Source organism: Plecotus auritus, assembly GCF_963455305.1.
Source record: "Plecotus auritus genome assembly, chromosome: 7".
Lineage (NCBI taxonomy): Eukaryota > Metazoa > Chordata > Mammalia > Chiroptera > Vespertilionidae > Plecotus > Plecotus auritus.
This window is the reverse complement of record NC_137774.1, coordinates 19,500,181-19,526,034: the sequence shown is the minus strand read 5'-3', so window position 1 is coordinate 19,526,034 and position 25,854 is coordinate 19,500,181. Positions and strand designations below refer to the sequence as shown.

Sequence of the window (25,854 nt, the reverse complement as noted above, 5' to 3'; positions counted from 1 at the left end):
TAAGAATTTAGGACAAAGAAATGCAGTGAGTGCCAAGGTTAACCTTCATTATAATGAAGGGACAAACCTTTCAGGTCACCACACAGAAAAACATCACATATTAGTCAAATCAAACTTTTGGGTAATTTATAGATTACTAGAAGCCTAGTGCACGAATTCGTGCACCAGTGGGGTCCCTCGGGGTGGCCTGCGGGGATAGGGCCGAAACCAGCAGTCCAACGCTGCCTGCTGCTCCTGCTCATCCTGGCCCCACTGCACCTACCACCGCTGCCGCTCGGTAGGCTCGCTGCCACTCCGCTGCAGTCTCCAGGCTGCGGTGGCCAGCCGTGAGCCCTGCGTCAGGTGCCCATCGGTCAGCTGAGTGGCACTCCCGTTGTGGGAGCGCATTGACCACCAGAGGGCAGCTCTTGCGTTGAGCGTCTGCCCCCTGGTGGTCAGTGCACGTCATAGCTAACGGTCAAAGGGTCGCTATGACGTGCACCGACCACCAGGGGGCAGACACTCAACACAGGAGCTGCCCCTTGGTGGTCAGTGTGCTCCCACAGCCAGCCAACCTCTCACGGTCCCTCCCCCCGGCCAGCCGGCCCCCATTGGGCCTGGGTGAGATGGCCCCGATTGCCAGCCAGGCCAAGGGACCTCACCCATGCACAAATTCATGCACCAGGCCTCTAGTATAGGTAATACTAAATTCCTTAATGTACTAAAACTTTACAAATTTTTTTATATATGTATTTTTTTTTTATTGCTTTCAGAGAGGAAAGGCGAAGAAGAGATAGAAATATCAATGATGAGAGAATCATTGATTGGCTGTCTCCTGCACGCCCCCTGCTGGGGATCAAGCCCGCAACCCGGGCATGTGCCTTTGACCAGAATCCAACCTGGGACCCTTCAGTCCTCAGGCCAATGCTCTATCCACTGAGCCAATCCAGTTAGGGCAAATTTTACAGATTTTAGATAATCAGTAAACGTGGCAATATGAGACAAAGCAAAAAATAAATTTCAAAAGGATAAAGATGGACAGCATGCCCACTCCTGGAACTTTAATATACTGCTGCTACATCACTGTATTTCCCAGACCTTTACTATGGAGAGGTAACACAGACTACATTGTGGATGAAAAAGCATCATCTCCATTCTTTTTCCCACCCATGTATTTAGGCTGGACTTTCATCCACTATCATGTATAGAGTTGTGAATAATTACCTTTAATGAAAGTCATGGCTTCATTTCATTCTGAGGATTCTACTGTTCAACACCAGGGTAAGAAGTGAAGCCCCTACTGTAGCTCTGCCCTCCAGAGCCCTGGCACATTGTTTGCTGGACTGGAATGTCCCCAATAAGCCTGTATTGGCCTCAGAAATCCATCTCTACATGACCCCACACACACACACAACCACTATTGACCAATCAATTTGCCATGGCAGCAGAAATGCCGTTTGGCACCTTCCCTGCTTTACCTGGAGACAGAAACGAGGTCGGTCCTGAGCGCTCTGAAGCTCCAGCTCTCCAACGTGACAGAGGCATCAACTAAGGAAGGTGTGTGAAACGTCCTAAACTTCTCACTGTATGGTCACATGCTGTCACTTTTCATAGAGCCAATCAAGTTTTTTCAAAACAATTCATCATAAACTCAATCTTCTTTAAAAACTTTGATGCTGTGACAGTGCAAACAGCATTCATTTTATTGCTCAACTTCGGCATGGGCACATACATAGTTAATTTTTTAAAACCATTTATACAGATGTTATTGATAAAGCTCATGTAACAACTGAGTGAAAATACAAAGAATATCAAAGCTAAAACACTCTGTAATAAATACAAATACAATGAAAATGATAAAACTTTGTTTTTAAAGTCAGTTTGAGAGAGGGAAGAATCTTACATTAAGTGAACTAATTACATCGAGAAACAAAACAACTCAGCATTTGGTACAATCATCACCCTAACAGAAGGTTAAATACCACAAATGGCACCCACGTGTGGTGCTGCAGCTTACAAACAGAAGCGGAGGCTGCTCTGTCAACGAAAAGATGGCTGGACAACCTCTAACTCCCATCAATGCAATCAGCTCAATGCACCAGAAGTTCAAAGCGGACTTAGTGTTGTAAAATAAAGCAAATTACATTGTATTTAAAAGAAAGGAAACTTGTGCTCTGGACTGTAAATACAAGAAAAAAATGACAATAAAAATAAAACTCATTCAAGGCAACAAACTATGTGCAAAACAAGGTGTACATTATACACAGCACTATTTAAAAACTCTTTACACCGAGAAATAAGACCCTCTGAAATAAATCTCACCTCTGTACTGCGTATGAGCTCTACAAAGTAACCACTGTTCATAATTAAGAATTCATGATGGAAAGGCAATGCACAGATACACGACAGCACATATCTGAAATAACACTAGAGGACTAGGAAAAAACCCAGTTAAGAGGGACATGTGGAAATAAATATTCACATTAAACATGAGGTGCAAGTCTAAGGTTCAAGGACACATTGGGGGGGTTGTTTGCTTAGCACCTATTTGGAAATAATTAGGTAACATACTTTTGAAAATGAAATCTAAATCATGTTTTTATAAATTATGTTGGTGATACCACAGACTATTAGGGTAATTTACTTCTTTAAAGCTCTATTAAGTCATTTTATAAAATTTAAAAAGGCACTCAGAAAGCGATGGTATTTGCCTGCTTGATATTGTCCATTATGACAGTAGCATTTCATTAGCACTGCCTCCACCAGCTATGATTTCTCTAAAGTGTTCATGTACTTAATTTTTACCGAAAGATTCTAAGAGTAGGCACAATGACACTGCACTAGTGCTGTAATACGAGAGAGATGGATCTGCGACTGATTATCAAATAATATACAAACCTTTTCGGTACCTTTCAAGATGTTCTTCCATACTACTAAGAACGCAGAGGGAAAGCACAAATTGGGAAGAAAAAGGTCAGTAAAAGCACAGTTAAGATTATAACTAGGTTTGCATGTAGCAGTCCAATTTGGCTGAATACAATGAATTTAAATTCTTAGAAACTACAAGTAGTTTTCAACTTTTTTTAAAAAGCAGGTTTCTACTTCTTTTATCCTCCCCTACCCTGTGAAAGCGTACTTGGAATTCCTATAAAAGAGAAAATCTGGAGCTGCTCTGGGTGAAGGGGGTCGGGGTGGGGAGTTAGAAGCCCCCGCTGAATACCAACTAGTCCTTTCCTCTCCCTCACTCTGTCCCTCCTCTCGCAAACCACTATTCTGAGGCACCTCTGAGGAACCCCTTGGCTCCATGAACAGACTGAAAACCAGTTCATTCCATGAAAGAACACACGGGCCTATTATTCACTTGATAAGCCACAAAATTTAAACAAAGCTATATCATCAAAATTTGCTATTGTTGGTTTCACATCAATATATTTAAAAAAGAATATTTCAGATTTCTAATGGCTGAGTTAAAAAAAAAAATCTGCCCATGATTTCAGATTTTTCCAATTCCTCACTGCAGAATTTTGGTTGCCTTCTGGATCATGCAACATGCCACACCCTGAAAGCTAAATCCGGATATTTCAAAATCAGAAGCTAATCTTCAACATCAAGGGAACTGGGATTCCCTTACTTCCAAAATTCACTCTTCGGTTTAAAGTCATTTATACCATAGAGTTAGAATCACTGTTTCTTTAGTAATCACATCCCCTGCCCCACCAGCCACACCAGCCCCACTTCATTTTGTTAAGTAAAGCAGGTTTTTAAAGTTTGCTAAATAAACTTTAGAGCAAATTTTTTCCTATTTCATAACTTTAGCTGATTAAAATATCATGAGCAGCTGAATAAAGATTTACAATGATTTGCTTGATAGAAACTTACACCATAATTAATATATAATATAAACTAGGTGTACTGGTCAGAGGAGACTTTGGTTTACAAGAAATAGTATATCTATTAAAGTTAAGTTGACCCAGCAAAAGAGTTAAAATCCTATCCCATCCACATGATCTGAGAAGCTATAAAAATGCAGGATTTCCATTTAAGGTGAAAAGTAAAATCCAAAACACCTGGTCATACTGATTCAAGATAAAAAATTAGGATTTGTTTTTAAAGTCTCTTAAAAATAGGGAGCCCCTGAAAGCATCTTACGTAGCAAATAAGCTACTAAGTTTAGACTAAATGGTTGCATTAGGAATTTGACAACCAAAATTATATAGCTGTATTCCAGGTAATTTGTGCTTGAAAAAATATAAAAAAGACACCTAGGCTAGGTTGAAACATATAATGCTTTTAAAATATAATGCTTTGCTATAGAAAAATGTAATTAAATGTGTAAATGGCTTACTTTTTTAAAGACAATGATTCTTTTAGCCAATTGTTTACAAAGGTAGAATAATTCAAAATAATTTTATTTCATTTTTTTTACAAAGAGCAAGTACAGGAGCTGTTCAAAATCATGTATTCAATCAAAATGAAATGTGACTTGTACCGCCTGCTGAAGTTGTCTTGATGTCTGAGACTTGAAATCTGTGAAGCGATGTGAATAGGTTACCTTTTATAAAAATAGTAGTAGTCTTTAAGTGTAGAATACTGCCTAACTCTGGAAATGTAGGAAAAGTCAGCATTCTTTAGGTTCAAGATATTAATTTTAAATAGCAGCTGAATGCGGCCTCATGGCAATGCATAAAGACCTGTTTTTTTCCTTGAAAAGGAATTTCAAAATCGTCCTTTCCCCTCACAGTGTCCTAAAATTTAAAAAAGGGAGGGGGCATGTTCCTGCACTTCAGCATCCCTTGAAACTGCTGAGAGGAGGCTGTTGAGCATAAACAGAGTCCGGGGTAACTCCGTGAAGTCTGTCATTCCACAGCAAATCCACACGTTTCTTCGATGGCTGTTAGCAGCTTCTCATATAACTTTTCATAGCTTTCATAGGGCGGAATGTCAATTCGATTGAAGCTATAAATAAGCACATCAGGTTTAACACAGTTCCTTCAAAATAAGCAAACCAGCCTCATCTAGCCACACATGGCTCTTTGTGTCACACAGAGAAGTAAAGGAATAAGGTTCTATTTCCCTCCAGCAGAGATGACCACTTTGGGGGGTTCCTACCAATGTCAGAATAACCTTAAATCACTGAGTTGCTTATCATTCTTTTTAAAGGTCCATTTAATAGTAAGAACAATAAATGAAAAGCCACCTGTTTAAAACTAATATACACATGAAATGGGGGGGAAGCTACAAAAATAACTCACCACGTGTGGGCTTTGGGCAGGTTGTTAGTGCAGGCATCAATTTGGTGGATGGTAAAGAGTCGTGGGCCTGCAGCACCTGCCAAAGAAGCAAGCATGGGTCAGGTCCCTGCAGGTGCCTGTATTCGTCTCTAAGATATCGGGATGAAACTGGTACATAAACCACAGGGTCTAGGGATAGAGGAAAACTGGTGACTCCACACAAGCTGCCAAAAATAATTTTTGCCAGGAAAAGAATCTGGGTTTGAAAGCTGAATTGACCTTGGATAAGGCTGGATTTCTTAATACCCTAGCATTTCAAATTTGAGAAAAGGTTCAGGATTGAAATCCTCTGCCAACTTCTTTCTTATATAGGATAGCAATGTCCCAAAAGCATGAGAAGAAAAGTAAATGGGCAAATCCAAGATTAAATATACACACATTCAGAAAGATGACGGCCTAAATGCAAATTTAGGTTTCAATGACTCAAACTTGGCTGAGAGCAAAAGATCAGCGGTCTACAGAATAAATTTGTTAACATAAGAAAGCCATACACATATATGTAGAAATACAACTTCACTTTATGGGCAGGCTGATAAGGATGAGTTCTCTAAGTAGGGTCTGTTAGCACAACTCTGAGTATGCTTTCCTCAGGGACTTCTGACACTGTGCAACACTGTAGGAGCATGTACTGTCAGGCTTTGTATATCCTCAGTCATCACCAGCAGCAGCAACTTGGAAAATGAAGAGCTTCAAAGATAAAGCATTGCCATCCAGTGAAGCGCCATCATCCAGTCATTAGCAATATTACCAACTCATCCAAAAGGTAAGCAGCTATTCTACAGAAAACTATGCTTTAAAACTGAATGTGGTTGTAAATAAACAGGCTGATGCCATGCAGTAATGCACATGCACTGACCCAACAAATGGCTTCCACAACTCATGCTGCCTCTTTCTGTTAAAGGATGAAAAAGGAGAGGGGAGAGGCACCCCAGGGGGTGAACGTTTTGCCAGGCTGAGATGTGGAGATGGCAGGGGCAGACTTCCCCCACAGGAATGTGCAGCAGAATCCAAAGCAAGGGGCGCGGAGAGGCAGAGCATCACCACACACAGTCCAGTGTGCGGCACTCACTACAAGCACAGAGAACCCCAGCAGAAAAGGCTCTTGGGAGAGTAACAAAGAAAAAGAAGGAGAAGAAGGGATCAAGATGTGAGAGTTACAGATCAGAAACAGGGTGAAAAGAGAATCGATTGATAAGCACCTGGTTGTAAACCAGCTAGATAACCCAAATATAGACCCCTCCCCCATCGTGTGGTGCCAGGCGCCGGGCCCTCTGGCTGGCTACCTTGTAAAGCTTTGAAGCCCTGCAGAGGCACTCGAGACGATCCCGTCACAAACTGAAGCAACCGTGCTCGCTGCTCTTCATCAAAAAACTCCACGGCTTTCCAGAACCACTTGACCACATTGCTGTCTGGTGTGCAGTGTTTCAACCGGGTGTTGACCTTCCAGTCGTTAACATCTATCTTTCCAAGTCCACAAATAATGAGCTGTTAAAATATTGCACAAAGCATGAGCCAATGGAAACCCAACTTAAGCCAAAAATTCCTCAAAATAGAACTTCAGATTTGTAGTGTTGGCTCTCATAGGGTGATTCTTAAATTCATCGAGGGTACACACCAGAATCATCTTGAAAGTTTTTCAAAATGCACACACCAGGTCCTATGTGCGGAGATTTTAATTCTGTGGATAGGGTGATGTTCAGAAGCTGTGTTTTAAAAAGCTCTACAGGCACCTATATTCACTTTCAAATTCCCCACCCAGAGTCTGAGAACGACTCAGCAAGATGGAAGTTCTATAATTTCACATAATTCTACTTTTCTTTTTTTATGGACAGAAACTAGACTCCACAAGTAAATACAATTTATATGTGCCTTCCTTAAGACCTGCATCATATTCTAGTTTCAACACTTATTAACGTGGGGATTCTGAGCAATTCAGTACATCCCTTGGCCAGCAATTAGTTCCCTATGGCAGTCACATCTATTTCACTGCATCCTTGACAGCAACCTGTGGTGTACAGGAACTCAAGAAATGTGTTGAAAAGTGATGCAATATGTTTGATAATCTTACAATTGTATCTAAGTACAAAATACATAAATGCACTGATCTAGCGCTCAGTATGGTGTCCTGATGCAGGGTCAGTGTAGGTCAACTCTATCAACATCACCTCGACACTATTAATACTTAGGGTCCTTCGGGTCCAATGCTAGCTCATCTCAGTAATGTGTTTCTAACAGTGAATTAGGGTAGAGCATAGTGTAAAATATACCTTGCAAATCCCATCATTATATTAACCCAGTATAACACTAAAATAAATTATGTATTTTTGTAAAACATACAAAAATTTTAATTTCATTATCAGCAGAAGCTATATAATAAACCCTGTCTCTATTGAATAAAATCTCCAACAAAGCTTCTAGAGGGTTCTGAGGATTACAGAGCCACAGCCACACTGAAGAAGGAAGTGGCTATCCAAATAGGATCACAGAAGTATTTATACCAAAAAGGTAACTCCTAAATTCTTTTCTTCAGACGAGTGGTAATTATAAGGCCAAATTCCTCATTCATTGTATGAACTAATGAAAATGCATTGTACTTCAACTTTATTGTCAATCCTGTTTTCTTCCTCCTGACTACTTCCTTCTGACCATTCACTGTTGAGTATTCAATTACAAAGAGGAAAGGGGATGGTACTGAGTCAAATCAATTTTTACACTTGTTTGCTAACAGGTCTGCTAACAGATTTAGTTTAAAAAGACAGATTTAGTTTAAAAGGTGGTAACCTTCCACTAACAAAAGTAAGGTTAATTAATAAATCATGTAGACTTCGAATATTTATGCTCTCCATAGTTAAATTTGGAACCTCTGGTAGAATAAAACCTCATTGATTTTTTTTTACAAAGTAGTTCAATGAAAATTCAGATGTATTTGTTAAAGGTCTTAATTAAAAAACCAGATCTAAGGTGCTTTAAGGACCAGCTTTAAATGAAAACAAAACCCCCAAAAAGTTAACTGTTTATTACTGCTACTGTTAATGAATGTTTCAAAAAAGACTGAGGATGTTTAGATACAGTTTATCCTAAGTGTTTTAATTATTTCCTCTATGATCTTGTTTACCAAATGCTTTCTTGCAAAGCTTCGTGTAAATCAACTGAGCTTAGGATTTCATTCCAAATAAATTTCAATAGAAAACAACATTGGAAGAAGTTATACATAAGACATGAAATCTGTTGGAAACAAGAAAGAATAATATGAAAAAATAAAATGTTCACAATATAAGGGAGATTGCTCACTTATAGAAATTCCACAGCAAGATGGACTTCCTATGAATAAGAATGCTCACAGTACTGCACAATGAAACTTCAAAAGTGCCAGAAATACAACTTTCCTCTAAAATAAGAGAAAATTCCTAACCTTTCCTTGTTACATTAGATGATGTCATGACATTAATATACTGACCTCTAACTCCTTCTCATCAAATGTCTTCAGCAGATGCTGTGGAATGACTTCATTAAATCCTTTCTGCAGAGCCAGGAACTGTGCCTCAATGCCTCGTAAAAACCTCCAGTTCACATAGAGCCTAGAAACATGGGGCGGGGGTTTCATATGATCCAATATGTTCAGATTTGGTCATTATGATGAATCTCTATTTTAGCTATATTAAAAAGTGGTAACCTTCCATTAACAAAAGCTGCATCAATAAAGCAACTCTTCACATCAGAGAAATTCTGAGTAAACTGGAAGTTGGCTGGAGCTTGGATGGGTCTGAAGTCACAATCTGGATGAGACTTCCTTCTAAACTTCTAGCCAAAAGCCACAAACAAGAGCCCATTCAAAAAAATCACTATTTTTCTGGTTTCACTTGAAAATATGGTCTGAATATGTTAGGTGTTTTGTTTATATTTTGGGAGCAGTAGATGAGGGAAGAGGAAGTAAGGAGAAGGAGGAGAAATAGTAAAAGCCAACAGTAAGCACTTTTTAGTTAAATATTCATTGTTCCCTTGGAGGCTTTAAAACCCCCAGAAGATGTAATTTACCAACAAAAAGTACACTACATCCAATGTGTAGCCTTTTTGATGCTTTTGACTTGTAATTTTATAAGTGAATTGCTTTTTAAACAAATCTACCCAGGAAATCCTACCTCACACATCTCAGAACTATTCATCTTCCAAGTCTGTCAACATATCCTTTTCCAAATTTGGAGAAATAGTTCTCTACTTTAGGAAATAAGTTACTTAACATTAATTATATGCTTTGGAGGACCCTCATTTTTGTGTGTTTGGTTAAGGGAACACCAAAACTGCTCATCTGTAAAAAGGTTTTCTTTGTCTCTAAACTCTACTGGGTGAAGGATATTACTAAGCGCTATAAACACAACCGACTCCTGGAGAGCGGGAGCCAGGGACTGAGCAGTCCACACCAGGTCCTGGAAGTGATGCACGACAAATTCAGGAAATGCCCATCCGTTCTTTCATTTTTTAATTAGAAATCTAATAGATGCTTGTTAGATAAAGAAAAAAAACAAAACCCTAACTGTGGAGACAGAGTAAAAGCTGAAAGTCCATTATTTTATCCTCTTTTCCCTCTCTACTCCTAGGCCCGGCACCTCCACTCCCTCATCCCAAACACTTTGTTTGGTGAACAGCCTTTCTGAACATCTTCCATATAAGTATAAAACACAGACTTTGTCCCTGCATAATTTTTCTAAGACTTGCTTTTTAAATCCAACAGCTTATACAGAGTTTCTCTTCCTTTTAAAAATCCACATACTATTCTGCCAAATATATGTATTTAATCATTCTCCTCTAAAAACATTTAGCAGTTTTTAATTTTTTACAAGTAATATTTAGTTGAACATCCTTTCTCGTAATTACTTAATTACATGTGTTTCCACAGCATAGATTCCTAAAGCTGGAGCTGCTAGTTAAAAAGCATACACATTTTTATTTTGGAAGCTATTATCAAACTGCTTTCCAAAAAAAGCTAACTCAATGCTCACGCCCATCAATGCTGACCCTCAGGACTGATGGGCCTTGTGTATAAAGTGGGAACATTTTAGCCAGTTAAGACTTGGGGACATAATCTATATAAAGTAGTATAGATGCATGTTTTTATTTATACTCTTAATTTGGTTACCAGTTTTATGTTTAGGAGAACTTTAGTTGCCATAGCCAAATGATCTAACCCACTACTTTTAAATTCCTCCATCAATAGGTGATTTTGTAAAACTTGGAGAACATTTTCTTGTATCCACCCTTAACCTCACAACATGCTTATTTACAACAGGGCAGGTGCTAGAATACAGCAACAGAAGTGCTTCTGCACAGCCAGCCCTGGCAGCTCACGGCACACGCCCATGCACCATGTTTCCAGGTATCTGTGAATGTACAGTCTCCTCCACATTGAACCTGGGTTGGCATGTGACTGGCTCTAACCAAAATATACAGCACAGAGGTGGCGCTGGCCAGTTCTAGGCTTAGGCCTTAAAAAGCTCCGACAACTTCTCTTGTGCTGTGGGAAACCAGCCATCCACCCCTCTACCTTGCTGGGGAGTGTGAGAGACCTCTGATTCCACGTGGGGATAACCATGGAACCCAGCCAACAGTGAGAACGAGGCCCCAGTGGCTGGTCCAGCCAGCCCCAGCCCTTGGAGCCACCCCCACTGAGTCATCAGACATGTGAGCGAGGAGGCTATCTTGCCGTTTCCGTCCCCACCAACACCAGGCGGAGGAGCGGTGTGCTATCCTGTTATTCATCCAAACTCCTGACCCTCAGGACTGAGCAAGAATAAAATGTGAGTTGTTTTTAAGCCACTAATTTCTGCAGGAACCTATTTTGTAGCAATAAGTAACATGACCTAAATACTTAAATGTTTTTCTGTTCTGCTACTCTAGAACATTCAAACAATTCTCAGTTTGGGGAACACAGAAGTGTTTACCTGACATATTCCTTTTTATTTTCTTCAGTAACAGGGATACTCTTGCCATTTGGCTTAAGTTCATGCTGAATAATTTCCCCATATGCATTATGTTCGACACAGAAGGTATGGTCCAAAACACCTGTAATATCATTCTCACTAGAAAGGAAAGATACTTAATTGGAAAATCTAAAATACAGATGTATTAACTGTGAGACAAATAAAACTAGAACAGTTTATGGCATGACAAATACAAGATCAGATTCCTTTGAATATTCCTATACTCCAAACCTCCTAGTTCTTGGGCAGAAAAGTCAGAGCTTTAACCCTCATCAACACAGGAAGCATTTCACTTCCTGAGCAACGAGAAAGGGCGCTGGCCACGGCCGGGCTTTACACGGGGAAACTTTAGTTGTGTCTGGCCTGCAGGTAAGAGGCCCTACTTGAGTCTCACTGGTTTGGCAAATAAGTATGGCCAATACATCTTCATAAGATAATGCCCTCCCACAAAACAGAACTGGTTATTACAGACGCCCTTTTAAAGCCTGGCTTCAACAATCATCACTTCTGCAGGAATCTGCTATTCTAACACTCGCAGGACTGGAAACAAACTTTCATCACTTTGAGAAAATCACTTACATATAGTAGTACTTTTTACAACAGAATATATTAGATATTATTTTCCTTTTTAAAGTAATAAAGTTCACTAACTTTTAGGAATTTGAAATATACAGGAAAGCAGTAGAAAAAGGAAAAATCTAATGTGGTCCTATCATTCAAATAGTCACTCTTCGTATTTTCTGTGTTTTTTAAATTTTAAAGAAGTACATCCATTGAGACAGGATCTTTTTTAAAAGCTCAGATTCTAACTATAATGAACAAGACTCAATACATACAGTATCCACACTAAACTGTTATGAAGATCTGGATCAACTAACTCCATGTCATCCAAAGTAATTGACTTCCCAAGCAGCTGTTTATAAAACGGCAATGTGAAGCCACCATCAATGTAATGTCCATGAAACACAGCCATTCCCATTATTCGTCCAACGAAATGGAAATATGATAAGTGTTCCTGAAATGAAAAAGAGTTTATATAAATACTGAAGTTAGACACCATTCAGGGAATTTTTAATAAAAAATTAAATATTTAAGCAACACGAATCTTTTTATAATATCAACTTATACTCTAATTTACAACTATTTCAATGGAATAGGCTATCATACCAAAACTCAGTAATCATTAGGGAGGGTTTCTATTGGGCATACTCAAGATCCCCTACATTGTTATAAAATGTTACAGAGTCAAGCCTCTCTCAAAGGATATAGTCACTTTGTAAAATTCATCTTTAGAAATTAAGTCCAGACAAGAGTCCCACTGCAGCTTCATTAAACTACCCATAGATCCTGTTCTCTTCCTCTCACATCCTGCTAAGCCCTTTACAATCTTGGCTGTCACAGAGAAAAGAAAAAAAAAAGCTTTCAATCCTAAACCTCCCTATTTCCCTGACCTAACCAGAAACTGAAATTCAAAACCTCACAGATTTAGGGCACAGATTTCATGTCTAACTTGAACTTGAGTCCTGATTCTGCCAGTTACTAGCTATGCATACTTAGGCAAATTACTTAACCCCTATAGGATTAATTTTCCACATCTGGAAAAATAAGGGTAATAATAGCATCTAAAAAGGATCTCTGTGAGGAGTAAAATGAGATAATGGAGCCCATGGCACTGTAGCTGGCAGAGGATAAAAGCTCAACAACAAACATGAACTGTTATTACTACAAGTACAATGGCAGTAATGGGACCCCAAGCAGAACCTTCACGTAAAAATCTTCCCTTTATGAAGGATTGCCTGCAATGAATCTAACATTCCTACCATGTTTGGGTATATCTGGTCTTTCCTGATAAATTGTTTTGTTAATTAGTATTTTAAACCTCTTTTAGTAATCTCAGCATTTGTTTCTTTGTAAAAAGTAATATATGTTCACTACCCATAGTCTAATACCCAGAAGTAACTAATGTCAATATTACAGAGTAGAGCCTTTCGATGATGACACATATACAAATTTACCAAAATTGTATCATACTATTTTCCAACCTTCTTTTCACTTAATACATCACAAATACCATCTTGACATGTCATTAACTTTTATCCCACAATGTCATTTTAGTGGCTATATAGTATGCCCTTGTATGGAAAGCTAATGGAAATAATGTAGTAACAAATTAGTAACAGCTGCTAACTTTTGTTGAGTGCTGAATAATTTTTATATGGTTAATAATGTAAAGCGCTATGCTAAATAATTAATGTGCAGAATCTCAATGAATTCTCACAGCCCTTCTCTGAGGTACAAACTATATTTATTATTATTAGCAACTAGAGGCCCGTTGCACAAAATTCATGCAAGAAAAGGCCTTCCTTCCCCTGGCTTTGCTCCCGGCCACCCGGGAGCCTGCAAGTCCTCGCTCCAGGCCGCGCGGGAGCCCAAGAGCCTACAAATCCTCACTCCCTGCCGGACCACCGCTCCTGTAGCTCCCTCTGCCGCCCCCCCTCCTCCTCATAGCAGGTGTCCCACCCCTCCTGGCCACTCTGAGCCATCATATGCAAGTTAACCTGCCATCTTTATCAGGTTAATTTGCATACTCACTCCTGACTGGCTGTGGGTGTAGCGGAGGTATGGTCAATTTACATGTTTGTCTATTATTAGGTAATAAAATTGAAGCTCAAGTCAATGAATTTCCCTCAGGTCACAAAGCTATTAAGTAATAGGACCTGGTTATGATCTCATGTCTAACTCCAGAATTTATGTTTTGTAACTGCTAATGTCATTCTGCTTCATGTCACAATGTAATCAACCCTCTGCTTATGGACAACGATGCTCTTTCGAATTACAAACAAAGATGCAGTCAATATCCCTAGGCCCAAATTGCTGAACACATCCATAAGCATTTACTTGAGAAATTTTCTAAAGAGGAACTGCTAAGTCCAAGGTTGTGACTAGGACAAGGAAAATAATCCAAACTACATTAACATTTAAAGATGACAAGTATTGTAGGTCACTTGTTAATTCACATCACCAGAACAGCAACCATACCGGGTTAACTGCAGAATCAGGATTGATCTGCAATGTATAAATATCATCTCTTGAATACTGGAAGAGGCCATAGTATGGATTCAACATTTCATGCGACAAGAGATATAACCACTCCCTAGAAAACAAGACATGACAAAGGAATTTTTTGTTAAAGAATGTATTTTTATTAAAATATGCTATTGATCATTTTAGCAAATAATTTTTTAAATAAAATAAAACACTAACTAGTTATAGATCACACTGGAAAAATCTACCATGCCCAAAAAGCAAATGGAAATGCTTGTTTTATTATTACGTAGTCACTTCTCACTCACGCAGGCAACTTTATGACATAGCAGCAGAGAATACAACGGTATTACCCAAAAGTACCAACTATTAATTACGTAATGCATCCCAGCAGTCTGCTCCTTTTAACTGCTAAATAAATTTGTAATCCATCATAAATATAAAGGGAAGGGAATAGTTCAAAATATCCATGTGACCTACACTTCCTGTCCGCTGCTGTCACAGCAGACTTGTACTTGGTAGCATAGACACAGATAATGACACAGCAGTAATTTACTCTCGTTTTCGGATAGGGTGTGCTTGCTGTTGGTATTGTTTTATAAGGCAATTTCATTATCCATTCCATCATCTTTTTTGCGTAAACCTTGAAATGTGGCATGATAAAAGTGTAAGTGGTCACTTAAAACCAAGAAGTGGTATAGAACATACCAAAAAATACATGCTTGTCCTCACCTGTATTTTTTGGTGTGTTCCTTACCACCAAGTGCACATCAGTATTTTTAAAACCTCATAATAAATAGTACTATCACCTTAAATTTATTAAATCCTTCATATTTTTCAAAGGATGAAAGATAACACTCATCTTGAGAAAACTGAAATACAATCACTAGGCTATCACAGATGCAGTTCTCATCCCGATTCCTGTCACTCCTCAGCTAGGAAAGGTATTTAAATTATATGTTCTGTTATTATGGATTAAACACATTGAATAACACACTTTAAGGAAATACAGTGAAATACTTTTAACAAAAAGTTAAAGAAAAATGTTTTTCAGTTCTATAATGTGATGAAGTCTAGCTCAAATCACCACCATTTATGTAATATTTGAAAAACTCTAGAGATTAAAAACAAAAGTGAGGTCTCCATTTAAGCAACTTTCGCAACACACATAACACTCACAGACATGTCTTATACGTTTCTTATATGTGTGTTTTTATATATTTTATTGATATTTTACAGAGAGGAAGGGAGAGGGACAGAGAGTTAGAAACATTGATGAGAGAGAAACATCGATCAGCTGCCTCCTGCACAACCCCCTCTGGGGACTTGCCTGCAACCAAGGTACATGCCCTTGACCGGAATCGAACCTGGGACCTTTCAGTCCGCAGGCTGACGCTCTATCCACTGAGACAAACCGGTTTCGGCAATTATATGTGTGTTTTTAAAGAAAATCCTAATTTTTGTTTTGTTTCACCATGTATTTAGAACACACGTGAAAGCAGAACCCAACTACTTTTGGCTTCTAGCATGGAATTAAGATCAGGAAAAGCAGTTCTCTGCCACATCCCTTTTAGTCTGCCCAAACCCTGAGAATAGTGGGGTTAAGAAATAAATAACAAAAACGATTTATTTGGCTTATACATATAATTATAGCATTTAGATCCCATCAGCAGGTAATAAGTTTTCACAATAAGCATTCAAAACCAAGTTATAAATCAGTGGTTCTCAACATTTCTAAAGCTGTGACCCTTTAATACAGTTCCTCATGTTGTGGTGACCCCCAACCATGAAGTTATTTTTGTTGCTACTTCATAACTGTAATTTTGCTACTGTTATGAATCGTAATATAAATATTTGTGTTTTCCGAAGGTCTTAGGCTCTACAGCAGCAGTTCTCAACCTGTGGGTCACGACCCAAGGGTTGAGAACCGCTAGCAGGGTCACCTGAGACCATCGGAAAACACAGACCCACAGGTTTAAGAACCGCTAGCAGGGTTGCCTAAGACCATCGGAAAACACAGATATTTACATTATTATTCATAACAGTAGCAAAATTACAGTTATGAAGTAGCAACGAAAATAATTTTATGGTTGGGGGTCACCACAACATGAGGAACTGTATTAAAGGGTCGCGGCATTAGAAAGGTTGAGAACCACTGTTATAAATAAACTAGAGGCCCAGTGCACGAAATTCGTGCACGGGGGCGGGGCGGGTGTCTCCCTCAGCCCAGCCTGCACCCTCTCCAATCTGGGAACTCTCACAATCCAGGACTGCTGGCTCCCAAATGCTCACCTGCCTGCCTTCCTGATTGCCCCTAACTGCTTCTGCCTGCCAGCCTATTTGCCCCTAACTGCCCTCTCCTGCAGGCCTGGTCACCCCTAACTGCCCTCCCCTGCAGGCCTGGTCACCCCTAACTGCTCTCCCCTGCAGGCCTGGTCACCCCTAACTGCCCTCCCCTGCAGGCCTGGTCCCCCGCAACTGCTCTCCCCTGCAGGCCTGGGTCCCCCGCAACTGCCCTTCCCTGCAGGCCCGGTTGCCCCCAACTTCCCTCCTCTGCTGGCCTGGTCACCCCTAACTGCCCTCCCCTGCAGGCTTGATCACCCCCAACTGCCCTCCCTTTCAGGCCTGGTCCCTCCCAAATGCCCTCCCCTGCTGGCCATCTTGTGGCGGTCATCTTATGTCCACATGGGGGCAGCCATCTTTGACCACATGGGGGCAGACATCTTGTGTGTTGGAATGATGGTCAATTTGCATATTACTCTTTTATTAGATAGGATTATAAGAATGCCACAGAAATGATCAAGTCCTAAGTATGATGTGCGAGCAATCAATTCTAAAAATCCAAATTAAAGGTACTTCCATTTGCAGGTAAAAAGGTTGCAAAATGAAAATAAGTCTACAGGTAAAAACAAGTAATGCTAAGTAATAATTATGGGACTTGGTGAAAATACAATTTAATTAAGCCTGGATTTAGATTAGGGTAAGTGGAATTATCATGATGGTCCTTTAGAATGTTTTAATACAGAGCTATAATGTTTCTGCTACATTTACATAAAGTGAATTTTCACACCTAAAAAAGTACTTTATGTATGAATATAACAATAGGACCATTGAGGACACCCACACACACTCCTTTAACAAGGTTAAAAAGCATGGCAATGAAAGCAAAGGGAGCAGTATTCCGTTTAGATTATGTCATTAAAGCCTGAAGATTGCCCCTGACGATATAAAGCAGAGGGAATAACACGCACTAACGGGGAGATGAAGGAGATACAGGGCCTGCCGGTCTACCAACAGCCCCTGTATGGTGGCAGCTAGTTTTCAGAGGGCATTCCATTGGGTTTTATGATCCAATAAGGAGTCCCAAATGGAAATTCCAAAAGAATGTAAGTAATCATTAGTGTCCTCTTTTGGTGAAAGTACTATCCTAACCTCATCATGAATGTATTGATTAGGATATCCTCCTCTTGCAAACACTAGGGAATATTATACTAGAAAATAAATACCAATGAGAAGGTTACACCACAGGGAGTCTCTTAAATTTGTATATATAAGGATTCATGTGCCATTTCCTAATGAGCGAGTCTTTACCTGGCAACCCCTCCATAGTCAAGACCTTCTTCTCCACGAAATTTTATCATCAATCGCTTCCAAAGATCTTTTGGTCTCATTTTCATGACCTGTCGATAAGATTCCTATAAATAAATAAATAAATAAATAAATAAATAAATAAATAAATAAATAAAATTTTAATATACTATAATTACTAGGTGCTTTTAACCTATTATTTAAACTCTTCCTCCCATTCCACCTACAAAGCATGTTTATAAATAAGGTGAAATTCAACAGTCAAATCAATGGATAAACTCCAAGTGTTTGAAACCTCTTTGGAACTTCTAAAAACAAAATGAATATTGCTTAATGCTACTGAAACCAATTCACGTGATAAATATTATATTAAAACCTACTAAGTGCAAAACTCCATAGTTAAGTTCTATGAACCATAGCAATGATATCACTCATATTAAAAACAGAATTTGATAGAAGTACCAAAATTTTCAAGTTGGTTGACCTAAATCTAGGTCACAGGCAACAATAGAAAGTAAAGGCAAGAAAAAGAAAATTCCAAAAGTATATAAGTAATCATTAGTGTTCTCTTCATTAAATGGACAATGTTATTATTTTAAAATACAAATGATGGACTATAGACAAGGCCAGAACTGTTCTGAGAAAAAAAAAATTCATCTTTTGGGAAAAGGGTTCTCAAGTCCCCAAACCTCCTGCCCAGGAATTCTCTAAAGAGTGGAAGTCCCTGCCTTGGAGCTCTGCCACTAATTCTGTAAGAACTCTGAAGGTGATGTTAGGGGTAAAGTCCAAAGATAAAATAATATACTAGGAAGGAGGGTTTTCAATAAACGAAGGAAGTAGTCCAATAGTAATGAAACAAAATGATTTTATGAGTTAAAAGCCCCTTACCTTTGGAAGCATTAGAAAGTAAGAAGTGGATGATACTAAAGGTCTTTCAAAACTCATGATTAACAAACACTGGCAATGCAGAGGCCAAGCTGAACCACTGAAACACCAAACACGCTTCATCCTATTTAAATGTTTACCTTCTGCATTACATCTCTCCCATGTTATTGCCATTAATCCCCACAATTGAAAAAGAAATTAATGAAAACTCTTTCATTCTAAAGAGTCTCAAAAAGTTTATTGGAAAATAGAGCAAAACACTAAAATGTCATTTTTCAGTAAGACTTGAAAGTTTACCTCAAAAATCTCTTCCCTGGAAACCTCAATGCGGCAATGGCCAGCCTGAGGCTGTTGTTGGGAAAGTTCTTGCCGCAAAATTTTTAGTTTCTGGACCAGGTCTCGCTTGTACCGTGGGACTGTCAGACACTCAGTGTCATCAGGGCATAACGATACCACCTGCTGTTGCTGTTGATCTTTCAACTGGTTCTGCCGACTAGAAGTAAACAAAAATACTATTGAACGAAAAAGATTACAATTACACATTTAAAATAGCCATCAACCATAAAAAAAAAATCTAGCTGTATCATTTCCACACCTTACTGTGTTCTTGGCTTGTCATTTTTGACAACGATAAACTAGCTCCAAAGTTTATTTCTGAGAATCCATGTGACTGTATGGAGTTGGAAAACGGAGTTTTATCCATCTACCCCATAAAGCAGCCTGTCTCTTCAGGTGTGCCACGGTGCAGGTTGCTGCTTAAGCACAGCAGGATTAAAATACTCATATGTCCAAGTAAAACTTGTCATATTCTTATATAACATTCTGTTCAACAAAAGTAATAATTGAAGACAGCAGTCTATCACATTTATTACAGAAAGCACCATCAGTCTTCTCTTGTTCAGACTCGCATTTTCACACATATTGTTTCAGAAACTTACTTTAAAACTAAATGCAAGTTAGCAGAGAGCCGAGGATCTGTGAACTGTGTTGTTCTGTTGTTATGGTCAACAAAATAAACTCTGCCTGTTGCCGTATTACGGATCTCCCATCCAGGAGGCAATGGACCAAGCTCTTCACAATTGATGTTGCTAAGATCCCTGCAAAAACAAATAAAAAATAAAAAATACCTCATTGCTGGGCCTGCTGAGCCAAGCAAGTGTAAATGACACAGAACAATTCCATGAAGTCTGAGAAAATGTATTGTTTCAGAAACTTGAGATGTTCAGCTGGAATCTTTAATTCCCAATGGTTTAACAAAGTTGCATATTCAAAACTCAATCCATAAATGGCCCAGAAACTTATCACATAGCCTACATTTTTTAAAAGTTTGTTCCTGGGCTTTAATGTGACACAGATTTTAAATTAATATAAAAGCAATCACAACACTTGCCAACATAAACTGTACTTCAATCCTTATCTGACAAAATATTGTTTTACAAATGTCAGTGGTATAAGGAATGAAATGTTTTCTAAACTTTCCCTTCAATTTTTCTTTCATTACTACACTGTAAAATGTGGGTAAATAAATGTTCATTCCATTATTAATTTTAAGCTCTCCAACAAAGCAAAACTGTAAGTTATATTAAAATTCAGATCCTTAAAATAAGCACAGCATATATTTTAAAGAATAACGTCTGCATTTTGAATTTTTAAGCTAGTGAGTGAGGAATCTGTTTAAGATATGTAAGGAAGAATAGTCTAAGGCTTGCTGCTACAAAAAAAAAAAAAAGCAGAAAGACTTTTAATGGACCAATCCCATTGTTATGTATCACACATTCTTAAATATTATTATATACAAAGATTTACAAGGTCTTAAGAATGAAATAAGAGCAGCATGTCTAATGTAAACTTAAACTATAACAGATAATTATAATGACAAATATCTTCAAAATCATGTTTCAAAAGTCAAACTAGGAAAAAATTTTGCCTGGTCATAATGAAACACAGCTATAGGCACATGTAAGCAACCCATAGATTTGTTGAAACCATAATTCTGGCTTCTGCTTATGGGTGCTCCAAGAGACTCCTGCTACAGAACTATAGCTTGACAAGAACACACTATTTGAGACACTGCTAGTCTCAAAAGAGACAAGGGGGAAAGTTCTAAAAATCCTTCTCAAATTTAAAAGAAAAAGTGGATTGAGCTTGCCCTAGCTGACACGGCTCAGTGGTTAGAGCGTCAGCCCAAGCACCAGAGGGTCGAGAGTCCGAGTCCGATTCCCAGTCAAGAGCACGTACCTGGGTTGCAGGCTCAATCCCCAGCCATAGTCAGGGCACATGCAGGAGGCAACCAATCTGTGTCTCTCTCACATGGATGTTTCTCTCTCTCTCTCTTTCTTCCCCCCCTCCATCCCTCCCTCCCCACATCTCTTCCACTCTCTCTAAAAATCAATGAAAAAAATATTCTCAGGTGAGGGTTAAAAAATAAAGTGGATTGAAATGGAGCTGGTACCCGAGTGGCAGGAAGGCACAGGGGTAGGACTGCCAGTGGGTAGCTGTTAATTGGAAAACAGCCTCAGGTCAGCACCAAGGTTGGGAAATGAAATCTGACACTTCCTCCCTAAGCTAGAAACTAAAAAAGAAAAATGAAGGGATCCCAGGAAAACTTCCTAAATTCCAACTTAGGTCCACAGAACTCAAACCAATTAAGATCAAACAAATTCACACAGATCACCAAACACTTCAGAAAGGAAAGTCATGCTGACTGAGAGTCAGTGGAAACAATAAACCACAGAATCAGATCCCTAAGTACTGTCAGAGATCAGAGAACAGCTATGACATGGGACATTAAAAAAATAAGGGGAAAAATAATAATAAAATAAGGAAACAATTACAAAGGCAAACTATCCATGCAGAGATTATTAAAAATGAACAGCTGGATTTTTAAGTGGAGCTTTTAGAAATGAAAAGCAAATACTGAAATCAAAGGACAATTTTGACATAATGCAGAATTTTATTTCATATACTTTTACTTCGAACTTTATAAATCTACAGTTATACATGGAGAGCTCTAAAGAATTGATTAAAAGAGCAGAAAACTGGGAACAATATTTATTTCCACTTGGAAAATGATGGAAGAAAAATGTTTCATAGCCATAAAAAGTAATACAGAGCTGTATTTCAAGACTACACAGTCAGGATGCAATGGCATTAATCACTGTTTTAAAGAGATATGCAAAACTTGATGAAATGGGACTTCTCAGATAAACCTAAGTTTACTGAATATCTTAAAATGAAGTATCTGAGTTACACTATTTTATAAATGTCTTTGAATAGTGATTTTTTAAAAATGTACTTTTATTGATTTCAGAGAGGAAGGGAGAGGGGAGAGAGAGATAGAAACATCAATGATGAGAGAATCATTGATAGGCTGCCTCCTGCACATCCCCTACTGGGGAATGAGCCCGCAACCCGGGCATGTGCCCTTGACTGGAATCAAGCCCCAGGCCTTTCAGTCCACAGGCCGACACTCTATCCACTGAGCCAAACCAGCTAGGGCTGAACAGTAATATTTTAACAGAATCTATATATTTATAGTCTGCTTTGATAAAAGATCCTCCATACAAACAGCATGTTTACTAAAGGATCCTCCAAAAACAAGAGATATGATGATATTAGTGGCATTCGTGCACATTGAAAGGAAATTAATTAGAATATTTTAATATCACTATTCGCCCTTTCTCTATAATAAAAGTGTCAACCAAATTCACGATCGACAATGACAGATGGAAACACACGCATGTGACTGGCGCCAGTGAGAGCTTTATAGGTATTGCGCATGCGCGAGTCAACTTAGCGTGTTTATATATATATATATATATATATATATATATAGAGAGAGAGAGAGAGAGAGAGAGAGAGAGAGAGAGAGAGAAAACTTGCTTAATTAGACCTGCTTTCTGATTTAGCTAAACTTTTTCCAGCCCAGTGAAACACCCCAACTTCTTTTTCAGGTAATTGTCAGCAACACAGCAATAAATATCAACACAAAGCAGATTTATTATTGTAGATCACGCAGGGAAAACAAAGGGTAAAATATTTAACTGCAGCAGTGTTTGACTATATTCTGCGCAGTGAGAAAACCTGAAGTCATTTTCAAGGTCCACCATTTCTTAATTCTTTTCAGTCGGGTCAAGTTTCTAAGCTTTCTAAATCTCCACTCGGGTACCAGCTCCATTTCAATCCACTTTATTTTTTAACCCTCACCTGGCTAATGAAAAGAAAATAGGATTCCACTGAGTCTCCTATCTACCTACTCCAGGACTTCTGTGAGGATCAAATGAGATGAGGCATGGGAAATGCTTCACAGACATTTGGTTACAGTGTAAAATGTTTCCACCTGGCTATAAAGCAAGTCGTGTTCCTGAGCTGAAGAAACTCCAAGGAGGCTAGTCATCACTAGGGAAAGGAAGCCAGGTGTTGCTATGTGACATCATTACCTGGACGGACAGTTAGCATATTAGCCTTTTATATATATAGATATGATGATATGAAGATTGATTGTTAAGATAACAATCTGGAGCACAGAGATTAAGGAAAAGAAAAATAATCCAGAGCATAATTTATTAAAGCCATTATTCAGTACTCAACATGAAATATTCTTAAACCTTTATTGAAACCACATATACATTAATGAAAAACTGACACATTTCCTTAGGAGTAAGAACATATTACCAACAGTGCTGCCAAGACCCCTCTCTATTTCATCTTCTGATGCCAACTTACATACTATTCTTTCAACAGATAACTCAAGATCTACTTTCTCACTACTGTAAAACATTTAGTTTTTAAAAATCACTTTCTTCTATACATTTCCTTCTAATGATTTTAAATTCTTTTTTTAATATATTTTAATGATTTTTTACAGAGAGGGACAGAGAGTTAGAAACATCGATGGGAGAGAAACACCAATCAGCTGCTCCCTGCACACCTTCCACTGGAGATATGCCTGCAACGAAGGTACATGCCCTTGACCGGAATCGAACCTGGGACCCCTCAGTCCGCAGGCCGACACTCCATCCACTGAGCCAAACCAGTCAGGGCTTAAATTTTTTTATTGAAAAGCTCATCACTGACCTTCAATTGGACCCATACCACTTTTTATAATTTACATAATAAAAGTCTTGTTGCTAAAAGTCAGGCCCATGGATTTTTTTCAATGAGCTTATTAATAAAACAAAAATTTCCTCTCCACGACTTTTTTTAAACTAACAACTTATATTACCAAGACAGAGAAAAGGCAATCTTGATACGAAAGTTAGTGATAGCACATTTCTTTGGTTGCCAACCTCAAAAGACTAAGCTCTATGACAAAGTAAAATATTTTTATTACTTTGCTTTATTTATAAATAAAGAGAAGGTATCAAAGCAATCCAAAATCAGCTAGTCACATCTGGTTTTGACATGAATCTTGACAAAAAGAGCTCTGAGTATAAGCTTTGGCATTTAATAAAAATTTAATTTAATTAGGTTATTTCTTTTCTATATTAAAATGAAGCTTTATTAAGGAACACATAAAGGAACACTGGATACACTCATATAAGGTTAAAATAAATAAATCCTTTGTAAAAAAAAAAAAAAAGCCTAACCAGAAATAAAAATATCAATTTACTACCCTTTAAAAAATGGGTATGTTTTTTGTAAGATTTTGTATGTTTTTTCCCCAGGTCAGTTTTCAAACTCCCAAAAGACTCATGTTTTTGCCCAGACTTTTTATTATTTTTTTGAAGATTTTAATGTATTTTTATTGATTTCAGAAAGGAAGGAAGAGGGAGAGATAGAAACATCAATGATGAGAGAGAATCATTGATCGGCTGCCTCCTGCACACCCCCTACTGGGGATCTAGCCTGCAACAGGGGCATGTGCCCTGACCGGGAATCAAACCCTGATCTCCTGGTTCACAGGCAGAAGCTCAACTACTAAGCCACACTGGCCAGGCATTTTGCCCAGACTTTTTAAAAGGGAAGAGTGGTGAGGGACTGGTTAGGGGTTAGGACACTGGGGTAGGATTGCAGAGAGATAGGTAAGAATTTCTACAGACATGAAACTGAAATGAGTATTAGAAAGATCCAACTTTTACATGAGCTATTTTCAGACATTAAAGATTAAATAATCAAAGAAATCCTAAGTAAAATGGAGATGATTCAATGGTATGAGGAACATTTAGAATGTGTTCTTACCTAGGCACTCTTGGATCATGCCACGTGCTCACGCCAGTTTGAGTATGTAAGAAATACACCTGACCTTGTTGTGTTGTCCTCTGTTCTGTAAAATTAAGAAACACTAATAATAAAGATATATTCAGAATGTCCAAATCAAAGACAGCTATAGACATGAGAATATTTTATTAAGTAAGTTATCCAAATGACCAACCTGTATCATTACAACAATTTTGTTTCACAAATCATTTGTTCTGAACTCAGAATACATTTTCTCCTAAAAACAATCTTATAAGTAGTGATGAGGGGTCACAGGCCAGCTATTTAAAGCCAACTATACTTATAATATGGCTCAAATACTAACCATGGTGTAATGCAAAATAAAAAACAGGATTGTGACAGTACCAATAATTCAACAAGACAAACGTGAAGAAATGATCCTGTATTTGTCTTGAATGTGGAGCGTGAGGGAACAAGAGAAGGTTCAGAGAAAGAGGCTAGCCGACTTTAGGGAGGTTTTGAGGAACTTTCAGAAACTTTCAAAGGGTTTGCAGGACAGTAATGTTTGTTTTTTCTTATGCCTAATTCTTTTCCTTAGAGAGGTGTATTCTCAAGACTACATTTGGACTTAAAAGGGAGACACTCTATAGTCAAAAATAGGCAAAGATGAGGACTAAAGTGCAGTGTGCATATTGGGGAGTGAGGAAGCCAGGGTAGAGAGGAGGTCTGTAAAAGGTTCCTTCACTCGCGGTTTCGGTCTTTATCCATTTTTTTAAACAAAATCGAATGAAAAATTCCAACATATAAAATGACAACACTATTGCTAATATTTATTAGTATAAATTTGTTTATAAACTTATAATTAAGTCAATGAATTTCAAGTTTAAACTTTTTAAAATTATAAACATAAAAATATTTAAAATTGATTACAG

At 38.3% G+C, this 25,854-nt stretch overlaps 1 protein-coding gene across 1 annotated transcript in view; it reads right to left on the bottom strand.

Moving 5' to 3' along the window:
- Positions 1-1,642: 1,642 nt before the first annotated feature.
- SMURF2 (SMAD specific E3 ubiquitin protein ligase 2) overlaps positions 1,643-25,854 on the bottom strand; it is a 96,904-nt gene continuing 72,692 nt past the window's right edge. Inside the window, exons 9-19 of the mRNA XM_080679034.1 lie at positions 24,944-25,028; positions 19,702-19,860; positions 19,061-19,256; positions 17,882-17,985; positions 14,285-14,399; positions 12,082-12,260; positions 11,207-11,344; positions 8,728-8,848; positions 6,554-6,755; positions 5,232-5,307; positions 1,643-4,935 (exon numbers count right to left, since the gene is read on the bottom strand). Coding sequence (XP_080535160.1) covers positions 4,836-4,935; positions 5,232-5,307; positions 6,554-6,755; positions 8,728-8,848; positions 11,207-11,344; positions 12,082-12,260; positions 14,285-14,399; positions 17,882-17,985; positions 19,061-19,256; positions 19,702-19,860; positions 24,944-25,028 — 1,475 coding nt within the window. The 3' untranslated portion in view covers positions 1,643-4,835. The remainder of the gene's footprint in view (positions 4,936-5,231; positions 5,308-6,553; positions 6,756-8,727; positions 8,849-11,206; positions 11,345-12,081; positions 12,261-14,284; positions 14,400-17,881; positions 17,986-19,060; positions 19,257-19,701; positions 19,861-24,943; positions 25,029-25,854) is intronic.